General features: G+C 43.9%; 1 protein-coding gene across 13 annotated transcripts in view; it reads right to left on the bottom strand.

The window, feature by feature from the left end:
- TLN2 (talin 2) overlaps positions 1-17,913 on the bottom strand; it is a 452,474-nt gene that overhangs the window by 129,504 nt on the left and 305,057 nt on the right. For all 13 annotated transcript variants that reach the window (XM_063698575.1, XM_055364066.2, XM_055364059.2 and 10 more), the window contains 8 exons: positions 15,423-15,603; positions 14,424-14,537; positions 12,085-12,193; positions 11,100-11,308; positions 10,436-10,534; positions 5,737-5,904; positions 4,194-4,488; positions 899-1,065 (listed from right to left, as the gene is read on the bottom strand). In XM_063698575.1, the coding sequence (XP_063554645.1) occupies positions 899-1,065; positions 4,194-4,488; positions 5,737-5,904; positions 10,436-10,534; positions 11,100-11,308; positions 12,085-12,193; positions 14,424-14,537; positions 15,423-15,603 (1,342 nt within the window). The remainder of the gene's footprint in view (positions 1-898; positions 1,066-4,193; positions 4,489-5,736; positions 5,905-10,435; positions 10,535-11,099; positions 11,309-12,084; positions 12,194-14,423; positions 14,538-15,422; positions 15,604-17,913) is intronic.

Here is a 17,913-nt window from a genome sequence, read left to right as displayed (position 1 = left end):
GCATAGAAATACATTTAAAATATTATTTTGAGGGCAGGAATTTGAAGGTGATTTTTATTTTCTTTTTTCACATTTATCTGCATTTTCTATTAATTCTATAAGAAATGTGTGCTAGGTACACAATAAAAAACCCAGAAAAATATAGCCTTATTCATTTAAAACAGTTCTCACCTAGAGATGCACATCAGAATATCCTGAAGAACTTAAACACACGCACGCGCGCATGCACACACACACACACACACACACTGAGTCCTACCAGTGACCTTGTGAATCAGGATCTTTGGGGATGAAACTGAGGCATGTGCATTTTAATATGTTCCACAGGGGACTGTGTATCAGACCGCTGGTTCAGAATCACTAGGTTTTGTAAGCATTATGCTATAGCACAGCTGTCAAAAAGCATAAAGGTAACTCTTAACTCCTCATCATTTTATAATATTTAAAACTGCAACTGGGATTTAAAGAACTGTAAAGTAGGAAACAGTCTACTGTGCAAAATCTTGATAATAGTTGAGAAGTCAAATGGAGGGCAAAAGTAACATTAAGGCATTAAGGAAGAAAATAGGTTTAGGTGAATTTGCTGTTGAAAAATCTCAGGTTTAAATTAGTCACCAAGTTCAATGAACCCAACAGTGATGACCAAATGGAAAAAGAGGCCTCCCTAAAGAGGGCACTTTGCTGCTATGGCTGAGTCAGTACCACTTCCCTGAAGCATTTCATTCAGATGTTCCATTACCTCCTTTGCCACAAGAACAGGGTTAGACGTTACAAGCCATATAGGTTTTAAGCAAACAAAAATGCACACTCGGATGACCATCCCCCATCTGGAAAGTACCTTCCAAATCCTAACACTTAATAGTGTTCACTTTTCATACAAACAAATCCAGTAGAATACCTTTGCAGCTTCCACCATGCGAGCAGTGGAGTCAGCTAAGAGTTTTGCTGCTGCCAGGAGCTTCTTCGAATTCTCCATGTCGATTTCGGCTTCTGCATCTGACCTCATGGCATTGACGAGGTCTGATGTGGCTTGGGCCAGAACCCGCGCCTGGCGCACCATTTCACCTAGAAGACAGAATAGAGGATGAGGTCTGTTTGTCTGCTTTTCAAAGGTCAGTAAAACCTCAGGAGCCGCTACAGTCTTGTCTCTACTCCTCTGGTAAGCGGGAGCAAAAAAACTGAACCTCCATGCTCTAGTCCTAAGCCATGCATCCAAATTAGAACCCAAAATGAAAATATTCCCTGCGGCTGCCAGGATGCGGCTCCCCAGACACATCCGGGTTCAACCTTTCACTATGAGGCATAATCAGAACAGAAGCAGCCAAAGAGAAACACTATAAAGAGAGGGCAGGGAACAAAATTACATGGATTTAGCATTAGTAAATACTTATTTAGAAAACATTGCTTTCTTCACTTTGAAAACCACTTACACAAAAGCCTCTATAATAAACTTTTTGAAGAATTGGCACAGAACAAAATTACTTTTAAATTCTGTATTAATGTGTAGGTTACCTAGCACCAGATGAGGGATATCACACAATCCATTCAATGTGTGCCATTTGGCCTTCGCTTATTAGCTTCATGCTCAAATGCTATGACTTGCCTTGGCCTGGAGTTTTCTCTGCCAATTTTCTCTCTGCTCATCCTTTTTTGCCCAGCACTGATTTTGATCTTACATTATTCTTTGGTCTTATTGTCCCTGTGATTTTACTGAAATCTATTTTAATTTCCTTCTGGAAGTAGGAGGAGTATAACAACCAACATTAAAAAATAGAACGATTCAAATCTTCCTCTAGCAAGAAATCTTCCTCTAGCAAAGGTCATCTGAGAAGAATGCTGAAGCACTATAACAAAAAGGGGGAAGAAGAAAGCTTTTACTAAAATAAAAATGTGCTGAATTCACTGTGGTATCCTGGACTGGATCCCGAGACGGTAAAAGGACATCAGCAGGGACAGGCGCGGTGGCTCACGCCTGTAATCCCAGCACTTTGGGAGGCCGAGGTGGGCGGATCACAAGGTCAGGAGATCGAGACCATCCTGGCTAACAGGGTGAAACCCCATCTCTACTAAAAATACAAAAAAATTAGCCGGGCGTGGTGGTGGGCGCCTGTAGTGCCAGCTACTCAGGAGGCTAAGGCAGAAGAATGGCATGAACCTAGGAGGCGGAGCTTGCAGTGAGCTGAGATTGTGTCACTGCTCTCCAGCCTGGGCAACAGAGCAAGACTCCATCAAAAAAAAAAAAAAAAAAAAGACATCAGCAGAAAAACTGATGAAATCTGAATAATGTCTGTAGTTTAGTTAGTGGTTCACTAAAATACCAATGCTAATTTCCTGGTTTTTGACAAATGTGCTATCCTTTAGGGAAGATGTCAAAAATGGAGAAACTGGGAAAGGTATATGGGAACTCTCCATATTTCCTCTGCAACTTTTTTGCAAATTTAAAAGTATTTCAAAATAAAAGGATTATCAAAAACAAACAAACAACAACAAATTCAAATGTGTGAAGCATTCCTATCATGTTAAATTATTTAAGGATACAGAAGAACACAAGACAATTTTCTAAAAACACCAAAACTCGTTATAAGGTATTGTTCTATGCTGGCAAGGAAGCACAAAAATAGATCTCTTACCGATTACTAGTTCTGGGTTGCAAATTGTGGGTCCTTTCTGGAGAAAAATTTCTTAAATACATTTAAAATAAAAATCTACCTACTGGCCCAGCAACTCCATTAATAAGAATTTACCCTACGTAGGAAAAGTAAACATTTTTACAAGAATGCTTATTGTAGTATTTTTGTAAAAGCAAAATGAACTAACCAACAAAAAAACTAAATGTCCATTAAAAGATTATTGGTTAAATTATGATACCTACAAAAAATAGAATACTATGCTGCCACTAAAAAGATTAACATACAGGTGGACATGAAAAAAGTCCAGGTTGGGCATGGTGGCTCACCCCTGTAATCCCAGCACTTTGGGAGGCTGAGGCGGGCAGATCACCTGAGGTCAGGAGTTCGAGACCAGCCTGGCCAACATGGTGAAGCCCCGTCTCTACTAAAAATACAAAAATTAGCCGGGCATCATGGCAGGCGCCTATAATCCCAGCTACCTGGGAGGCTGAGGCAGGAGTATCTCTCAAACCTGGGAGGTGGAGGTTGCAGTGAGCCAAGATTGTGCCACTGCACCCCAGCCTGGGCAACAGGGTGAGACTCCATCTCAAAAAAAAAAAAAAAAAAGAAAAAAGAAAAAAAAAGTCTTTAAGATATATAAAATGAAAAGGTTATGAATTTCGGGAATTTTGATGGCACAGTGGTAAGCTGGGTTTGGGGAGACTTACTTTTCAATAGATTATAAAAAGGTGTATTGCGTATGTTTTTAAACTGACTGTATATTAGGTATGATGCTTTGGAATCTGAAAACACCCTTTTGCTGGAGACAAACTGTCCTCTTAGGGCTGGCCAATTTAGAGACTGCACAGGCTCAGCAGGGAACGTGTCTTTGATATGCAAACTAACCAATCCAGAGCTATTCCTCCTCTATCTAGCCCAGACACCCAGGAGACACTGCTCCTCTGCGTGGATCACCCCAGGGCCAGGTACCAGGTAACTAGCCACCACCTCCATAATTTAGAGCCTGCCAAAATTATTTAAACTAGCCAATCCTAAATTGTTTATTCTGCCCTGCATTTCCCAAGGAAGCTCCAATAAAGGCCACGGTCTAGGCCCTCCCCTTGCCTCTGTCTTCTCCCTCCTGACCACCCCGGTGCTCTCCCATGACCCTGTGTGGCATGTGGTGAGCCCTCCAGGCCTCACCAGGCCCTCCAGGGGACATGCAAGTATAATAAACTTCTTAAATTCCAAGCCTTGATCTTGTCTCCTTCTGTGGCTGTTCCAACTTTGCCATACCATACCCAACACGTGCATTCGCAGAACAAAGGGGATTCGCTGTAAATCTAACAAAGTAACAAAATCTAACCATTATAACAAAAACCCAGTGAACTCTGTTGAAATCTGTAAGCATGACTATGGAAGAGTCTTGTATCTTTTTCTGAGCTTCAGTGGGGAAGTCTTTGAGACTGAAGAGAACTTGCCCTTGCCAGTCATCCAGGCAGCCTTCACCTTCCCTATGGGTGAGCACCACCATCAGGAACATCAAAACTCACCCATCCACCCACCCACAGCACAGTGCCTTACCAGCGTCACCCATGGAGCTGAAGATGCTCTCGGTGACACACATGATGGTGTCAGTAGCCTGGTCGTAGCGGCCGATGGGCTCGCCTCGGCTGGCAAACTGCCGCACATGCTGCAGGAGATCATGGAGGGCCTGGCTGACCACGCTGGCTGCTGCGCTGACCTGCTTCAGGAGCTCACTATCGGTAGTGGCCGCCTGGCAGGCACGGACACAGTTCTCCACCGAGCGGTCCACCAGCTTCCCTGCTTCAATCAGCTGCTCCTGGCACACAGGGGAGCTAATAGTGGGGCTCACAACCTGAAGTGAGACAGGAACAGGTTTTGGGCACTGTGGTTGAATCCTGGTCCCTCTCCATGTGCCCCCGCAGTCCCATCAAAGCCCTTCCTGCTCCGGGCCTCAGTTTCTTACTTACAGGACCACTGCTCGGTTTCTTACTTACCTGACCATTTCATTCAATGAAACCATTGCTTCAGTCTCACACGCTCTGCTATTCTACTTCATCCTTGTGATTTGACATGTCCCATTAATTTATAACTTCATTAGTCACATGTGACAGTCCATACTACTGCCCTACTTCCATAGAGAGAAATTTCTGAGATTTCCCAATTATACCTCCTTCCTTTTAGGATCCTTTGAATTGAGTCTTTTGAGTTGGGATACAAAGACTACCTAAAAGAATTCTATTTCTATTCCCAGAAACACCTGAAACTCTGCCTCATAGTCCTTTAAAGAACAGGGGGGTTCTGTCAGTTCCATGTAAATTCTAGCAGTGTGGACAAGGAAAGCTTGAGGGAGACGATGCTGCAAATCTTACCACAGGCTATTGATGCCAAGCTGAGCCAGATCACAGATCTACACAACATGACAGGCCATCAATTCCAGAAACGGACATTTCCCATCTTCTGCTGCATCATCACCAAGAGGACACATGAAGTAGAGGGGAAAGCGTATTTGGAGGCAGATGGACTTGAGTTGTAACTCTAGTTCTGCCACTTACTACTTCTGTGGCCTTAACCTACTGACATCTAAGGGCCTCAGATTCCTCATCAGTAAACTAGAGATAATGGTGCTTAATTTGCAGGATTACTGGGGAGATGTAATGAGGTGATGTATGACACACAGAGTGTGTATACCCTGGCAACAATTAAAATCCCCACTCGGACCCTGTGCAGCCTAGAAAGGGTTCCCATAAACTCTGTGGATTATTTCTGAACCCATTTGTAATGCTGTACCACACACTGCAAGAACTATTTTTGTGCAGGTGTAAAGATGCACTGAGAAGTCCAAAGGGCAGACACAGCAATTTGCATATAGAAATGAACTAGTGAAAAGTACCAACGGCCTGAGGACTTGGGCAAAGAACAAATGATAAAAGCAGAATTCGACCGCTTATGCTAAAATCCTATCATCACTTAAGACACTTGAAGCAAGCTCTAAATCTCGGACTATTTGAACAAATTCCGCCCCTGCTACACACCAAATGCCTGGAGGCAGGTAACAGCAGGTGATACTGGGTAGAAAGGGCTGGGGTGCCAGCTGGCTTACCTTGGCACATGCCACAAGCTGGGAGGTGGAGAGGGCACACTGGGTGGCAGCAGCAATTACCCTGTTCTGTAGGACAGTGTCTTCGGCCACTTGGGCAACATTCTTTGCCTTTAGTACCAACATGGCAGCTGCATTGGCAACAGCTTTGGCCAAACTCATTAAAACATCCTAAGAAAAGGGAATCAAAGACTATTCATTTATTTTTCTCTAATCACCTTTCACAGCCTGAAAATAAACGTTATTAAAATTCCATTTGATCTTTTTCCTTCAGTACTTTAGAAGTTTTTTTACTTTTTTTTTAAATGTCAACTTATCCTTAGAAGTAATTAAAAAAGGAGACTTGTATCCTAATAACTCAGTCTCTTACATCCATTAAGTAGCATAGGTTTAAATCTAAAATAGTTAATTTGAGGGAAGGGTCATTATTTTAACCACTGATTCCCATTCATGCACTTATCTAACACGAAGTCTTGACCACGTCTCTTGAATGAGTGGCTGATATGGTAGATCAGGAGAAGTTGAAAACATATCCAGATGCCACAACATCATGTGCCATAAGAAGGTTATAATTCATGGCCTCCAAGTCATCATGCCCCACTGCAACTTGAAAATGTATCTTTTGGATTTCTACTTTGCACAAAGATCCAAGTCGTCATCAGAAATTTAGCCATATCTCTACCTCCAGAGGGCAACATTTGATGTGCACAGACACATAGCTGGCACCAATACCTATAGCTCAAGAGCCAAGAAATGCTCTGAACATGAGTTATTCTCAGTGTTCTGCAGCCTTCTGGGTAGGAATTAAATTATTACAGAAAGCAGAAAGAGAGCCTATATAAATACACTAGCTATAAGATGGTCTGACTGAAAATGCGAGGAGCTAGTTTATGCTTCAACTCAATGACTAGGCATTCTGCCTGCAGAAAGAAGAATCCTTTGATTGAGCCTACCAGATTTGTCACCCATCTGTCTGACCTGAAGAAGAACCATGGTTACAATTAATTTACCTCTTTGCTTTTAATACTGAAAGTAGTTTATTTGACTTGGAAATGCCTTCCCAAACATATGAGCCATTTTTATTTGGAACAAACATGTCAAGGCTTTTCCCTTCAAGGAAATACGGTCAGAAGTCTTTATTAATTCATCAGATGATAAAGAGCGCATTTGATTCTAAATGTAAAGGGCACCCACAGCGTCTTTACAGTGAGATATTTTATGAGAAGATACATTGGAAATAATATTCAGCCTGCACAATTTTCCACAGAACAAAGACTAGATACAATCCAGCTAAGCCAGAAACCCATGAATCTATCAAGTAAGCTGATTTTAAAATGGACAAAAACTAAGTGGTCTTAAAGGAGCAGGTTATTCCAGTCTTTCTCAGGTCTGTGATGTTTCCTGGCTATCCAAGGTATAATTAAAGCCCATGGTGCTGAAAGCAGAAGATCCCTTTGGGATCTGACTGGCACTTGTCTACCACACAACTTTTAGGAATTGCTCCCACTATGGCAAAGTTACCATTCCTGGACATCTATCTCAATGCTCAGTGAAAACACAGCTTGAATGTCACAAATTATTAAAAAGATTTTTAAAAATAACTTTCCAAAGTAGGTCATAGTATTCCCTCACTTGATATGAATTCATCTTTTCAGATGGGGGCCAGGATTTGGTCACATAGAATCATGATTGTTCTAAAGGGCTTTGTTAGAACTGTTTAAAGAAATCCTGTTCCTCTTATTAATTTTGTCCAAAAAAATACAGTTAGAAAAAGAATGTGATACTACAGCTATAGCTGCTGACAAGGCCTTTGTCAAAATTTTCAACAAGACCACTATTATATAGCCAGTGTAAAATAAATCTTTGTTAACTATGGGAACATGCAGTACATTAAGAAACCAAGAAAAGCTCTGAGATATGATCTCAAGAATCAGAAAAATAGAGTAAGAAATCCAATGTCAGTTACCCATAACTGGAGGAGGTTGCAGGATCACCTTACTGCCCTGGTCTTTACCTAAAGAGCTAAACAATTGAAAACATTCAAGTCTGGCCTGTCCCTGCTAACAAAGGCTCTGTAGGACTGTCACCCTGAACCTGAACCTGCTTCCTTTGCACATCTGAATAGAAACAAACATTAGGAAGCAGGGCTGACATTCACACACAATGAAAATAATCTGCTAAAGCAGGGAGAGGCAGGTAAAGCTTTTAAAAAATACAAGGTTGCATGCGATGTTTAAAGGAATAATTGTGACTTTCTCCTTAACCTTCCTTGGCACTTTGGAGAAAACAATAATATTAATACTTTTGGGGAACATAAATGACTACGTCAAGATAATTAAGCCCAGTAAAACAGCAGCTGAATCTCATATTTACCAAGTTCCTAAATAGGTACCTGCCTACAAATAATTACCTGCCCTAATATAAAAAGTAAAGGCCAATGCAAGGGCAGTTTGGGGATATGGAAAGGGAAATTAGAATGGGGACACAATTAACTTGGGTTTAGCAGGATATATTGATGTGCAGTTCATTTTGATTCTAGGGAACTTATGACCAGCCATCTCAGTGTAGAAATGGCTTCCAGGGGCCGGGCGCGGTGGCTCACGCCTGTAATCCCAGCACTTTGGGAGGCCGAGGCGGGCGGATCACGAGGTCAGGAGATCGAGACCATCCTGGCTAACATGGTGAAACCCTGTCTCTACTAAAAATACAAAAAATTAGCCGGGCGTGGTGGCGGGCGCCTGTAGTCCCAGCTACTCGGGAGGCTGAGGCAGGAGAATGGCGTGAACCTGGGAGGCGGAGCTTGCAGTGAGCTGAGATTGCGCCACTGCACTCCAGCCTGGGAGACAGAGCCAGACTCCGTCTCAAAAAAAAAAAAAAAAAAAAAAAAAAGAAATGGCTTCCAGGAATATTCCTACCACCCATCATACGAATTCACCCTCTATCATGACACGAATGTCTATACATTGAATGTCTTATTGCATTGCAGGATATGAATGAGTCCCATAGCCCAGTGCCACAGGCATGTGGAGAGTGAAGGAGAAACAAACACATCTATGGATGAAGGTTGAAGTTTCATGTCTCACAACATACATGATCACATCTTAGTTTAACTAACACATCTTATGCTTATAAAATTTGGAAGTTCTAGATAAAATGGCATGCAAAATTGCCACCCATGAAGCAAGAAACCTGAATGCCAGAGGATCTTTTTGTTCTGTCTATAAAATATTATAAAATCATTGCCAAATGAAGAGATGGTCAAAACAGATGAAGTCAAAAATGCAGGAAAAAAAGGTATTTAGAAGTGTCAGGTAGTTAATAAAAACATTATGTTATTTTTCTAGACTTGGTGATATTTGTGGTGTTAGTTCATATAAGTTTGTAATTTCTTGTGATTTCTTCTAAGTAAATATTTCATTATACATATAAATTAATAATTCAAAAAACATTTTAATAAGTGAAGGCCAATGAAATTCTGTACAATTCCTAAACAGTGAACTTGACACAGGATTTGGAAAAGGGCATCTTTCAGAGAACCTGGGCTAGAACCGTAACAATTTAATTAGGATATATTTATATATTACTTGCAAAATTAGAGACTTAGGAGGAGGAGTAAAGGGCACTGGCCCACCAGCACATAAGCAGCTCATCCTGGCCTGAACCACCCCAGAAGCTGGCCTCTGCACCCCACCCTTTGAGGGACAGGGATGGAGGCAGATGAGCAGAGATGTCTGATGCTTTCTGAGCTGCAGTGAGGTGATACTGCAGACAGTGGTAACAGTCGCTCCCCAGAGGGCAAGCACCCATGTCCCTGCTATTGAAAAAGAAGGGTCACAAAAAAGACTTCCCTGCCACGCTTGTGGTTTTGGATAAGACACAAAAAATAAAACACCTCTGAGTACAAAGGAAATTCTCTCTCTCTCTTTGTGTGTGTGTGTGTGTGTGTGTGTGTGTGTGTGTCCAAGTAAACATAAACTTCATGTTTATGAGGATTCAAGAATGATGCCATTAAAATCTCCTCCTAAACAGATAAAATAAGACTGGCCAGGAACTGATGATCACAGAGGTTAGGTGACAGATACCAGGAGTTCATGACACTATTAATATTTCCTCCCTTCTTGTGATTAAAGAATGTCCAGCACATTAACAAAAAAAATAATCAGGGCCGGGCGCGGTGGCTCACGCCTGTAATCCCAGCACTTTGGGAGGCCGAGACGGACAGATCACGAGGTCAGAAGTTCAAGACCAGCTTGACCAACATAGTGAAACCCCGTCTCTACTAAAAATACAAAAATTAGCCGGGCATGGTGGCGTGCACCTGTAATCCCAGCTACTCAGGAGGTTAAGGCAGGAGAATCGCTTGAACCCGGAAGATGGAGGATGCAATGAGCCAAGATCACGCCACTGCACTCCAGCCTGGGCAACAGAGTGAGACTCTAATTAAAAAAAAAAAAAAAAAAATCAGGAAAGCTAAATACGTGCTTTACAATGATGACGCATGGTGTCAGTGAAATGAGTTTTCCTATTAAAAAAAATTTTTTTTGGTAACACAAGAAGACCTCACTCCCAAGATAATCCATCTCAATCGCATTCTTGACTATCTCAAAGATTTAGTTAGTTTTCAAATATTACATTCTGCCTCCTCGGGTCTAGACCATCACTTAGACTTCTTTCCATGACTATAAGGCTGCAAATATCTTACCTGGAATCGCTCATCAGTCTCATTCTCTCCAATCTGTCTCAGAAGATCCCCACTGGCTTGTCCGATGCTGCCAGCAGCAGTCAAAACTGTCTGTCGAGGCTGTGAACAAAGAACACACCTTAATTGGAAAGAAAACGCATTTCCTCCAGTGCCATCAGACATGGAAGTACAGGAAGTAGAATCTCACAGAATTTGCTCCCTTTGTCTGTCAGTGAGAATCTCAGGTGGTCTGCCAGATAGAAGACATCCCAGTGAAATCCGTGCAAGGAAACATCCAGTGTCTCATAAACCAGCAATATAGGTGTATGGATTTGAAATGGCCAATTAGTGAGCCTTGTTCAGTTGGTAAGAAGGTGATGCATTCTGTGGAAATTAGGGTGCAAACTTATATTCCCTTTAAATGTATATTAGTCATGTGTGTTAAGTTCCTGGAGTTGCATCTACTCAAGTACCCTTGAGGGGGAGGCCTTTATACTAAGAGCTCAACCACTCCTGAATGTGGATGAGCTTCTGCACCCAGTGCCACAACTCCAATTACTCCTGCAGAGAGAAACACACCCCATCAAGATGCAAGGAACAGCTCGGGAAGCAAGAGCCCCATGGTCCCCCAGTGGATTCAGCTGTCCCATCAGAACCTGAGTGATTGCTTGCCTCTAGAGCTTACCTCTCCAGAAGTAGGCTGCACAGCTTTCAGCAAGTCTGACACTGCCCCAGCGAGGGTCCTGGCAGCTCTGAGCAAGTCCTCCCCGCTGCCCACCTCATCATCCATGAGGGCGGCCAATAGCTTCACACCCTTGGACATCTCCGTCAGGTTGGAAGAAATAGTGGTGATCGCACATCCCACAGCTGTGTAGTCAGTGTCTGCAGGATCACCTGGGACAGAAAAGAACCATCCCCATCAAAGGAGGGCACATGGTTCTGGTGAGAATTTTCAAAACCCCACACTGGCAGGAGTTCCTCACCTACCATCCTGCAGGAGTCAGACACCAAGCTTCACATGAGCACAGTGAGCTGGCCTGCTCCCTGTCTCCAAGGTGACTTCAAAAAGGTCCTTTCACCTGGAGGCCTCATGCATTGAAATACTGAGTACAACCACCTTTAAAAATCCAGAGGATGTCTTGGCATCTCACAGCCCTTTTCATTAGGCCCCTGTCAGCAGCTCAGGGGGTCAACTCTGCTCCTGAAAGGCTGCTGCAGGGTGAAACAAGCAAGTTCCCAGCTCTCCTCTGACAGTGAAAGGCTGGGAGCCACACTGTGCCAGAAGAGACCGCTGCTGGACAACATGGGTGAAGGCACATATGACAGGTCTGTCCATTCAAAACCATTTTCCAACTGTAGGTGCCCAGAAGGCAGAAAGTAGCTTCAGTAGACTTTGCAGTATGTCCAGCACACTGACAAGCCGTGAGAAGATCTGAATAGGTGCTTTTTAATGAGGATGCATGATACAGGCAAAAAGCAATGAGATGTTCCTTACCACTCTCCTGGGTCACTGGGAGAAAATGCCTACAGCACTAAAAGTGCCTTAGACTATCCTCTCATAATATAAAGTCTATTGTTTCATTCAACAGATAACTTATTTTTTTAAATTTAAAAAAAAACACAGCTTTTAAACAAAACCCCAATGCAGCACAAATCTCTCAGGGACTTACCAGCTGTGAGGTTAACAACTGAAGCCGTTCCGGCCGTGATAGCATCAACTTGAGAATGGATTTCGTGTTTGGATTCGTCGACTTTGTTCTGAACCCATACCCTAGATGCCTGCAAAGCCAGACAATGGCACAACACAATCACAGCACAGAATTACCCAGGAGACCGGAGAAGCCCTGCCATAAAATCAGACCAGCATGTTGGCTACATTCTTCTTATGAGGCCAGCACCGACGGGGCCCTTAAGTTATCCTAAACAGTATCCTTAACAGGCCTCTTAAGGAGCAAGAGATACTCAATGGCGTGCAAATTCTCCCTTGTGTTAATTATGTTGTTTGTGTTTTTAACTTTTAAGATCTTAGGGAGAAAAATTCCACGTGGCCTTATTTAGAAAAAATCAAGTGAAAAAGAATGAGGAGAGAAAAATCAATGTTTCATCATAATACTGCACATTAGCACTAATAGTTGTTGCTAATTTTCACCTTGCTTTGCAGGGAGCAGGGTGAGGAGGGTGTTTCAACTTATACATGTTCTCTGTCAATGCAGGAAATGCCTCTTGCTTACAACGTGCATTGTTGTAAAGACAACTAAGGGCCATGCTCATGTAGATGGTAAAACCTTTCCTGGTAAGATGAGGGGATGGGTCGAGATCCCTGTTCTGGATCCAGATCTACCACTAGCAGGTGATAGGACCTCGGGCAAATCATAGGCAGGTCCTGTGCCTTATACTTCTTCTACCGTGGAAATTCAATGGTTTTTAAAAACCTTTCCAGCTCTTATACTTTATGTTTATTTGAACCTATCAACAGCAAGTTCTCGATTTTCTGACATTTCAGAACTTACCTAATAAATGATCATTTATCTTGATAATGATGACCCTGCAGTAAGGTGCTCATCTGCTTTCTAAAACATCCCAAAAATACTCATCTATGTTCAGGATGTGACTAGCACTAGAAATAATTTATGGCATTCTAATTCTTTGAAAACTGGTGAAGCAGGAATGTTAAATCTTAAATGTTTTAAAACTCCACCAATTATACTGGATATGGGAGTCTGCCATACATGTTTGTACTGTGGAGTTCCCCAAAGCAAATGTTTATTGTTTTTGGGTACCTGGGAGAAATGGCGCTGAGTTTACCAGCAACCTCCACGCACACAACTGTGTAAATGAAAAACTCAGCATTCTGGGAGAACTTGGAGGGCGGTTATCCTGGCAGGACAAGATGAGGCTACAGACTGTATCTTGGTTCTGGCCCCTGTGATGGCACCAGTCAGTCCTACAACAGTGGTTGTCAACCCTGACTGGCCATTAGAATCACCTGGGGAGAATAAAAACCACTGATTCTCAGGCTCCACCCACAGCAACATCGATTTATTTGGTCAGAACTGGTGCTTTGGGCTTTGTTTTTAAAGTTCCTAGGATGATTCTAACGTACAAAGCAGGGTTGAGAATGACAGCGCTAGCCGGTGCTTCTCAAACTTTAATGGTCACCCAAAGAAGCTGGGAACTTGGCTAAAATGCAGATTCTGTTTGAGTAGGCTGGGGAAGGCCCAAGATTCTGCACCTCTTACAAGACCCTAGGAATTGCCAATGCTGCTGGTCCTGGAACCACGATTTGAGCAGTGAGGAGTTGGAAGATTTCATGCAGCAGCAGCTACAGGAAGATCTCTGGGTTAATCACCCTACCTTGCTGAAAAGCTCAGTGGTAGTAAGCCAGTGCTTCTCAAAGCACAGTCCCCAGGCATGCAGCGTTGGCATCACCTGAGATCTTGTTGGAAATGCAAAATCTCAGGCCCTACCCAAGATCCAAAAAAAAAAAAAAATGGAGGGAGAGTCCAGCAACATGCATTTTAACAGGCCCTTCAGATGATGCTGATGTATGCTACAGTTTGAGAACCACGGGTAGCGATAAAACTAACAAACAGCTAATGCTTACTGAGCTCTTACTACGTGCGAGGGGCTGTGCTGAGAACTCTACAGGTGATTAGATCATTGCATCTTCATAACAACTCTATTTACAGATGACAAAGTGGAGGATTAGAGAAGGCAAGTAGCCCAGATTCACACAGCCAGTACTGGAGCTGGTGTTTGAACCCAGGTCACAGGATCCTAGGGTTCAAGTTCTCAGCCCACCCGTGGTACTGCCAACAGCCAGCAGTACCCTATGATTCTCTCCTCCTATGGGTGCAACTGAGAGGCAAAGACTCAATATCCTGAAAAAATCATGGGTTTCCACTTCACCTAGAGATAGAAATTTACCTAGATGAATCCCAACAGAGTATATAACCCTGCTTTCTGCCAGGGCAGAGACTTGGCATGAAAACCACTGAACAGTATTTACCATATCCTGGCCGAGAGGTGGCAGCGAGTCGAGCTCACTGAGATCATCCTGGGCCTGCTGGACGGCGTGCATGCTTGTGTTGATGGTCCCCATCAGGGCCTGCTGGGCTGAGGTCTGCAAAGGCAGATGAAACAAAGCTGTCATCCCACACGCCTGGGACTGACATGGCCCTTTATGCAAAACAAAGCAAAACAGAACTCTGCACTCAAGACAAAGCAGCCCAGACTACATCTCAACAAGCGCCTCAACCATCTCCCATTTCAACCTGGAGGCCAGAAATAGATACTGCATTATATTAATAGAACACAAAATGAAGGTGATTGCCACGGAGGGATTATAATCAGAAGTGTGTGAAGAGCTTAATTAGCTGACAAGAAGGCTCAGAAGAGTCCTTGCTGGGGAACTGAGGTGATCCAATCTTTGAGTACTGAGGACCTCCTCACGCACAGGAAACACGTGGTTGTTAAATGAGAATGCTTCCTGACAGACACTTAAGGACTCCATCTAAATCTACGGTCAATGTACTTTTTCAGAGACAAGTGTTGTTCCTGAGCTTTCGAAAAGTTCTCACACAATAGCAAGGGAGTCCCAAGGCCGGCCTGAGAGGCACTGAGCCGGACAGACCAGCACAGTAGAAAGGAATCAATGACTGCCAGCGTGAAACCTCAAAATCACTAAAAACCTGGTCGACTTCTCAGACTTTCCTAGGGGTATATGGACCAATCAGCTTGATGCTGCCAGGACACGGGAGCAGAGTTCTGTCCCTGTACACAAGTCATGTTAAGAGCTCCCTAATTTTCCAGTCACAGAGGACACCTCCAATACTAAACAGGCAGTGATCCGAGTCATCCAATTTAAAAAATGCACAGCTGAACGAGGCATGGTTCAGCCGGGAAATAGAGAGCGTTCCAACACTCAGCCCATCACCGCCGCTGGTGTCCACCCTGCATGCCGGAGGCAGCAGACTAACGAGTTGGGGACGAGCACAGGAAGCCTCACCAGTGGCGGCATGTGGCCTCGGTGCATCTGCCCAACCATGACCTGCTGCTGTGGCGAGGGCATGCTGCCAACGTTGAAGGTCTCAGGCCCGCTGGAGCCCGAACGCATGACGGCCGGCAGTGCCACTGAGCCGTGCTCTGCCTTCCCGGTCCGGTTGAACTGCTGCTGCAAGATGGTGGACCTGCCGGGAAAAGTGGTTTGGTCACTGAGAGAACACCACCCATGTGGAGTGCAATGAGGAGACCCCACAGATGTCACATATGTTCCCTGCTTTATGCTGTGAAGGCCAACTGAAAGAGGCACATACAGACTGAGAAGCAGGAATGAAGAAGTGGCATTACAACACTTAGCAGAGCTCTGAGATGAATCCTTTTATGATAAGTAATGTAAATAATTACTCCCAATTTATCTACTTAATAGATTTATGGTATTATGCAATTAGTTGTTATTTAAAAAACAAGGCCGGGTGCAGTATCTCACCCCTGTAATCCCAGCCCTTTTGGAGGCCAAGTGGGAAGGATTCCTTGAAGTCAGGAGTTCAAGACCAGCCTGGGCAACATAATGAGACCTCGTCTCTACAAAAAATTCAACAACTCAGCCCCGAGTGGTGGTACATGCCTATAGTCCTAGCTATTCAAGAGGATGAGGTGAGAGGATCACCTGAGCCCAGGAGCCCGAGGCTGCAGTAAGCTATGATAGCGCCACTGTATTCCAGCCTGGGTAACAGAGTGAGACTCTGTCTCAAGAAGAGAAAATGACAACACAGAGATTCCTATAATAATGATGTTCCAGGTTTTAAGTAAATGTATTGATATGTTGATATATTATTTTTGGTAAATAATATCTGAAAGAACATTCATTAAACAAGTATCAACCTTGTGCCAGGTTCCATTCTAGGCACCAGAGATACAGATCATTTATCTTTAGCTTGAAAGGGGAAATGTGGAAATGAAGCTAGGAGAAAATCTCCCACATCTTAGCTCCCCTCCCTCGGGTCCTCAGGTCCACCACCATTGACCACAGAGGATGTTTCATTGCCTCTAGAGCCTCGACCATGTGAGGCTTTGGAACCTTCCCCAAATGCTTTCAACTAAATATTGGGAAGATTCTTAAGGTATCTAATGGAAAAAATTGCATTTTTTTAAATTTATTTTTTTAAGACAGAGTTTCACTCTTGTCATACAGACTGGAGTGCAGTGGCATGATCTCGGCTCTCTGCAACCTCTGCCTCCTGGGTTCAAGCTATTCTCCTGCCTCAGCCTCCCAAGTAGCTAGGATTACCAGCACCTGCCACCACACCTGGCTAATTTTCTGTATTTTTAGTAGAGACAGGGTTTCACCATATTAGCCAGGCTGGTCTCGAACTCCTGACCTCAGGTGAACCACCCGCCTCAGCCTCCCAAAGTGCTGGGAATACAGGCGTGAGCCACAGTGCCCAGCCAAAAAATTGCATTTTTTTACTTCATATTGTCTTAGAATGAAGAGTAAGTGCAAAGGACGCTGATCATCTGAAGGTAAAAAGTCTGAGGGTAGTATATGTTCCTCAGCAGCCCAGTGGACAAACCTACAAACAGGGTCTGTGTGTGTTGTGAGGTGGAAGGAAGGTGGAGGTGCAGCTGCATGAAGAGACAGGGACCTCTGTCCCAGGGCCCTCGCACCATCACAGATCATTCCCTGTTGCCCAGGGCAAAGCTCGATAGCCATGAGGGGATCCCAAGCAACAGGCATCCATGGAGAAACACTGCAGTCTAGGGGTGGGGTGGTGAGAGACCAGGGAAGGTTAGTCTGGAGGCTCCAGTAAGAAGTCAGTTGCATTCTGAGATCTCAGCCAAGGACCAACGCAGGAAGAAGTGGAAGGTCTAGCGATGGGAACGATCCTGACCATTCTTCCTGCTTGCCTTGATCAGACCCCACAGTGATGCTGTGGGCAGTGGAGGAGGCTACAGTGATCCCAGGCAGGGGAAGGTCCCAGCCCTCTGGGCTCAGACACTTACTGGGCTGCTCCTATGGGAAGCAAAGCACAGCAGGGTCCTCTGAAGTGAAGCAGATCACCCTGTCAGGGAGCACTAGCTCACTAATTTACATCCAATGGTCATGAATAATTCCAAAGACTTAAGGTGCTCTGCCCAAGGGTGGCAAGTACTAGAAACTTATCATATCAAGTTTGGTTCCAACTTGTGTACTAGTGGGGACAAATGGAAAAACACCTTTTGGGTGATTAGGAAGCAAATTGTGAGAAACTGGCAGCAAGGGTGAAAATATTAGAGAAACTACTATAGCTAAGCAAGTTTAATGGATTGGAAGATGCTAGAACTTTCTAGCAGCGTACTATGGGAAACATCGCAAGATCTGAATCTCAGTCCTGGCTCTACCACATATGTATATCTCAACTAACTTTCATGAGCTTCAGTTTCCTTATCCGTGGACTGGGAATGATAGATCCTGCCTGGGACCACTGTAGCCTCCTCCACTGACCAGAGCATCACTGTGG

Source organism: Gorilla gorilla, chromosome 16, assembly GCF_029281585.2.
Source record: "Gorilla gorilla gorilla isolate KB3781 chromosome 16, NHGRI_mGorGor1-v2.1_pri, whole genome shotgun sequence".
Lineage (NCBI taxonomy): Eukaryota > Metazoa > Chordata > Mammalia > Primates > Hominidae > Gorilla > Gorilla gorilla.
Note: the sequence above shows the minus strand (reverse complement) of the source record. Positions and strands in the feature narration are given on the sequence as shown.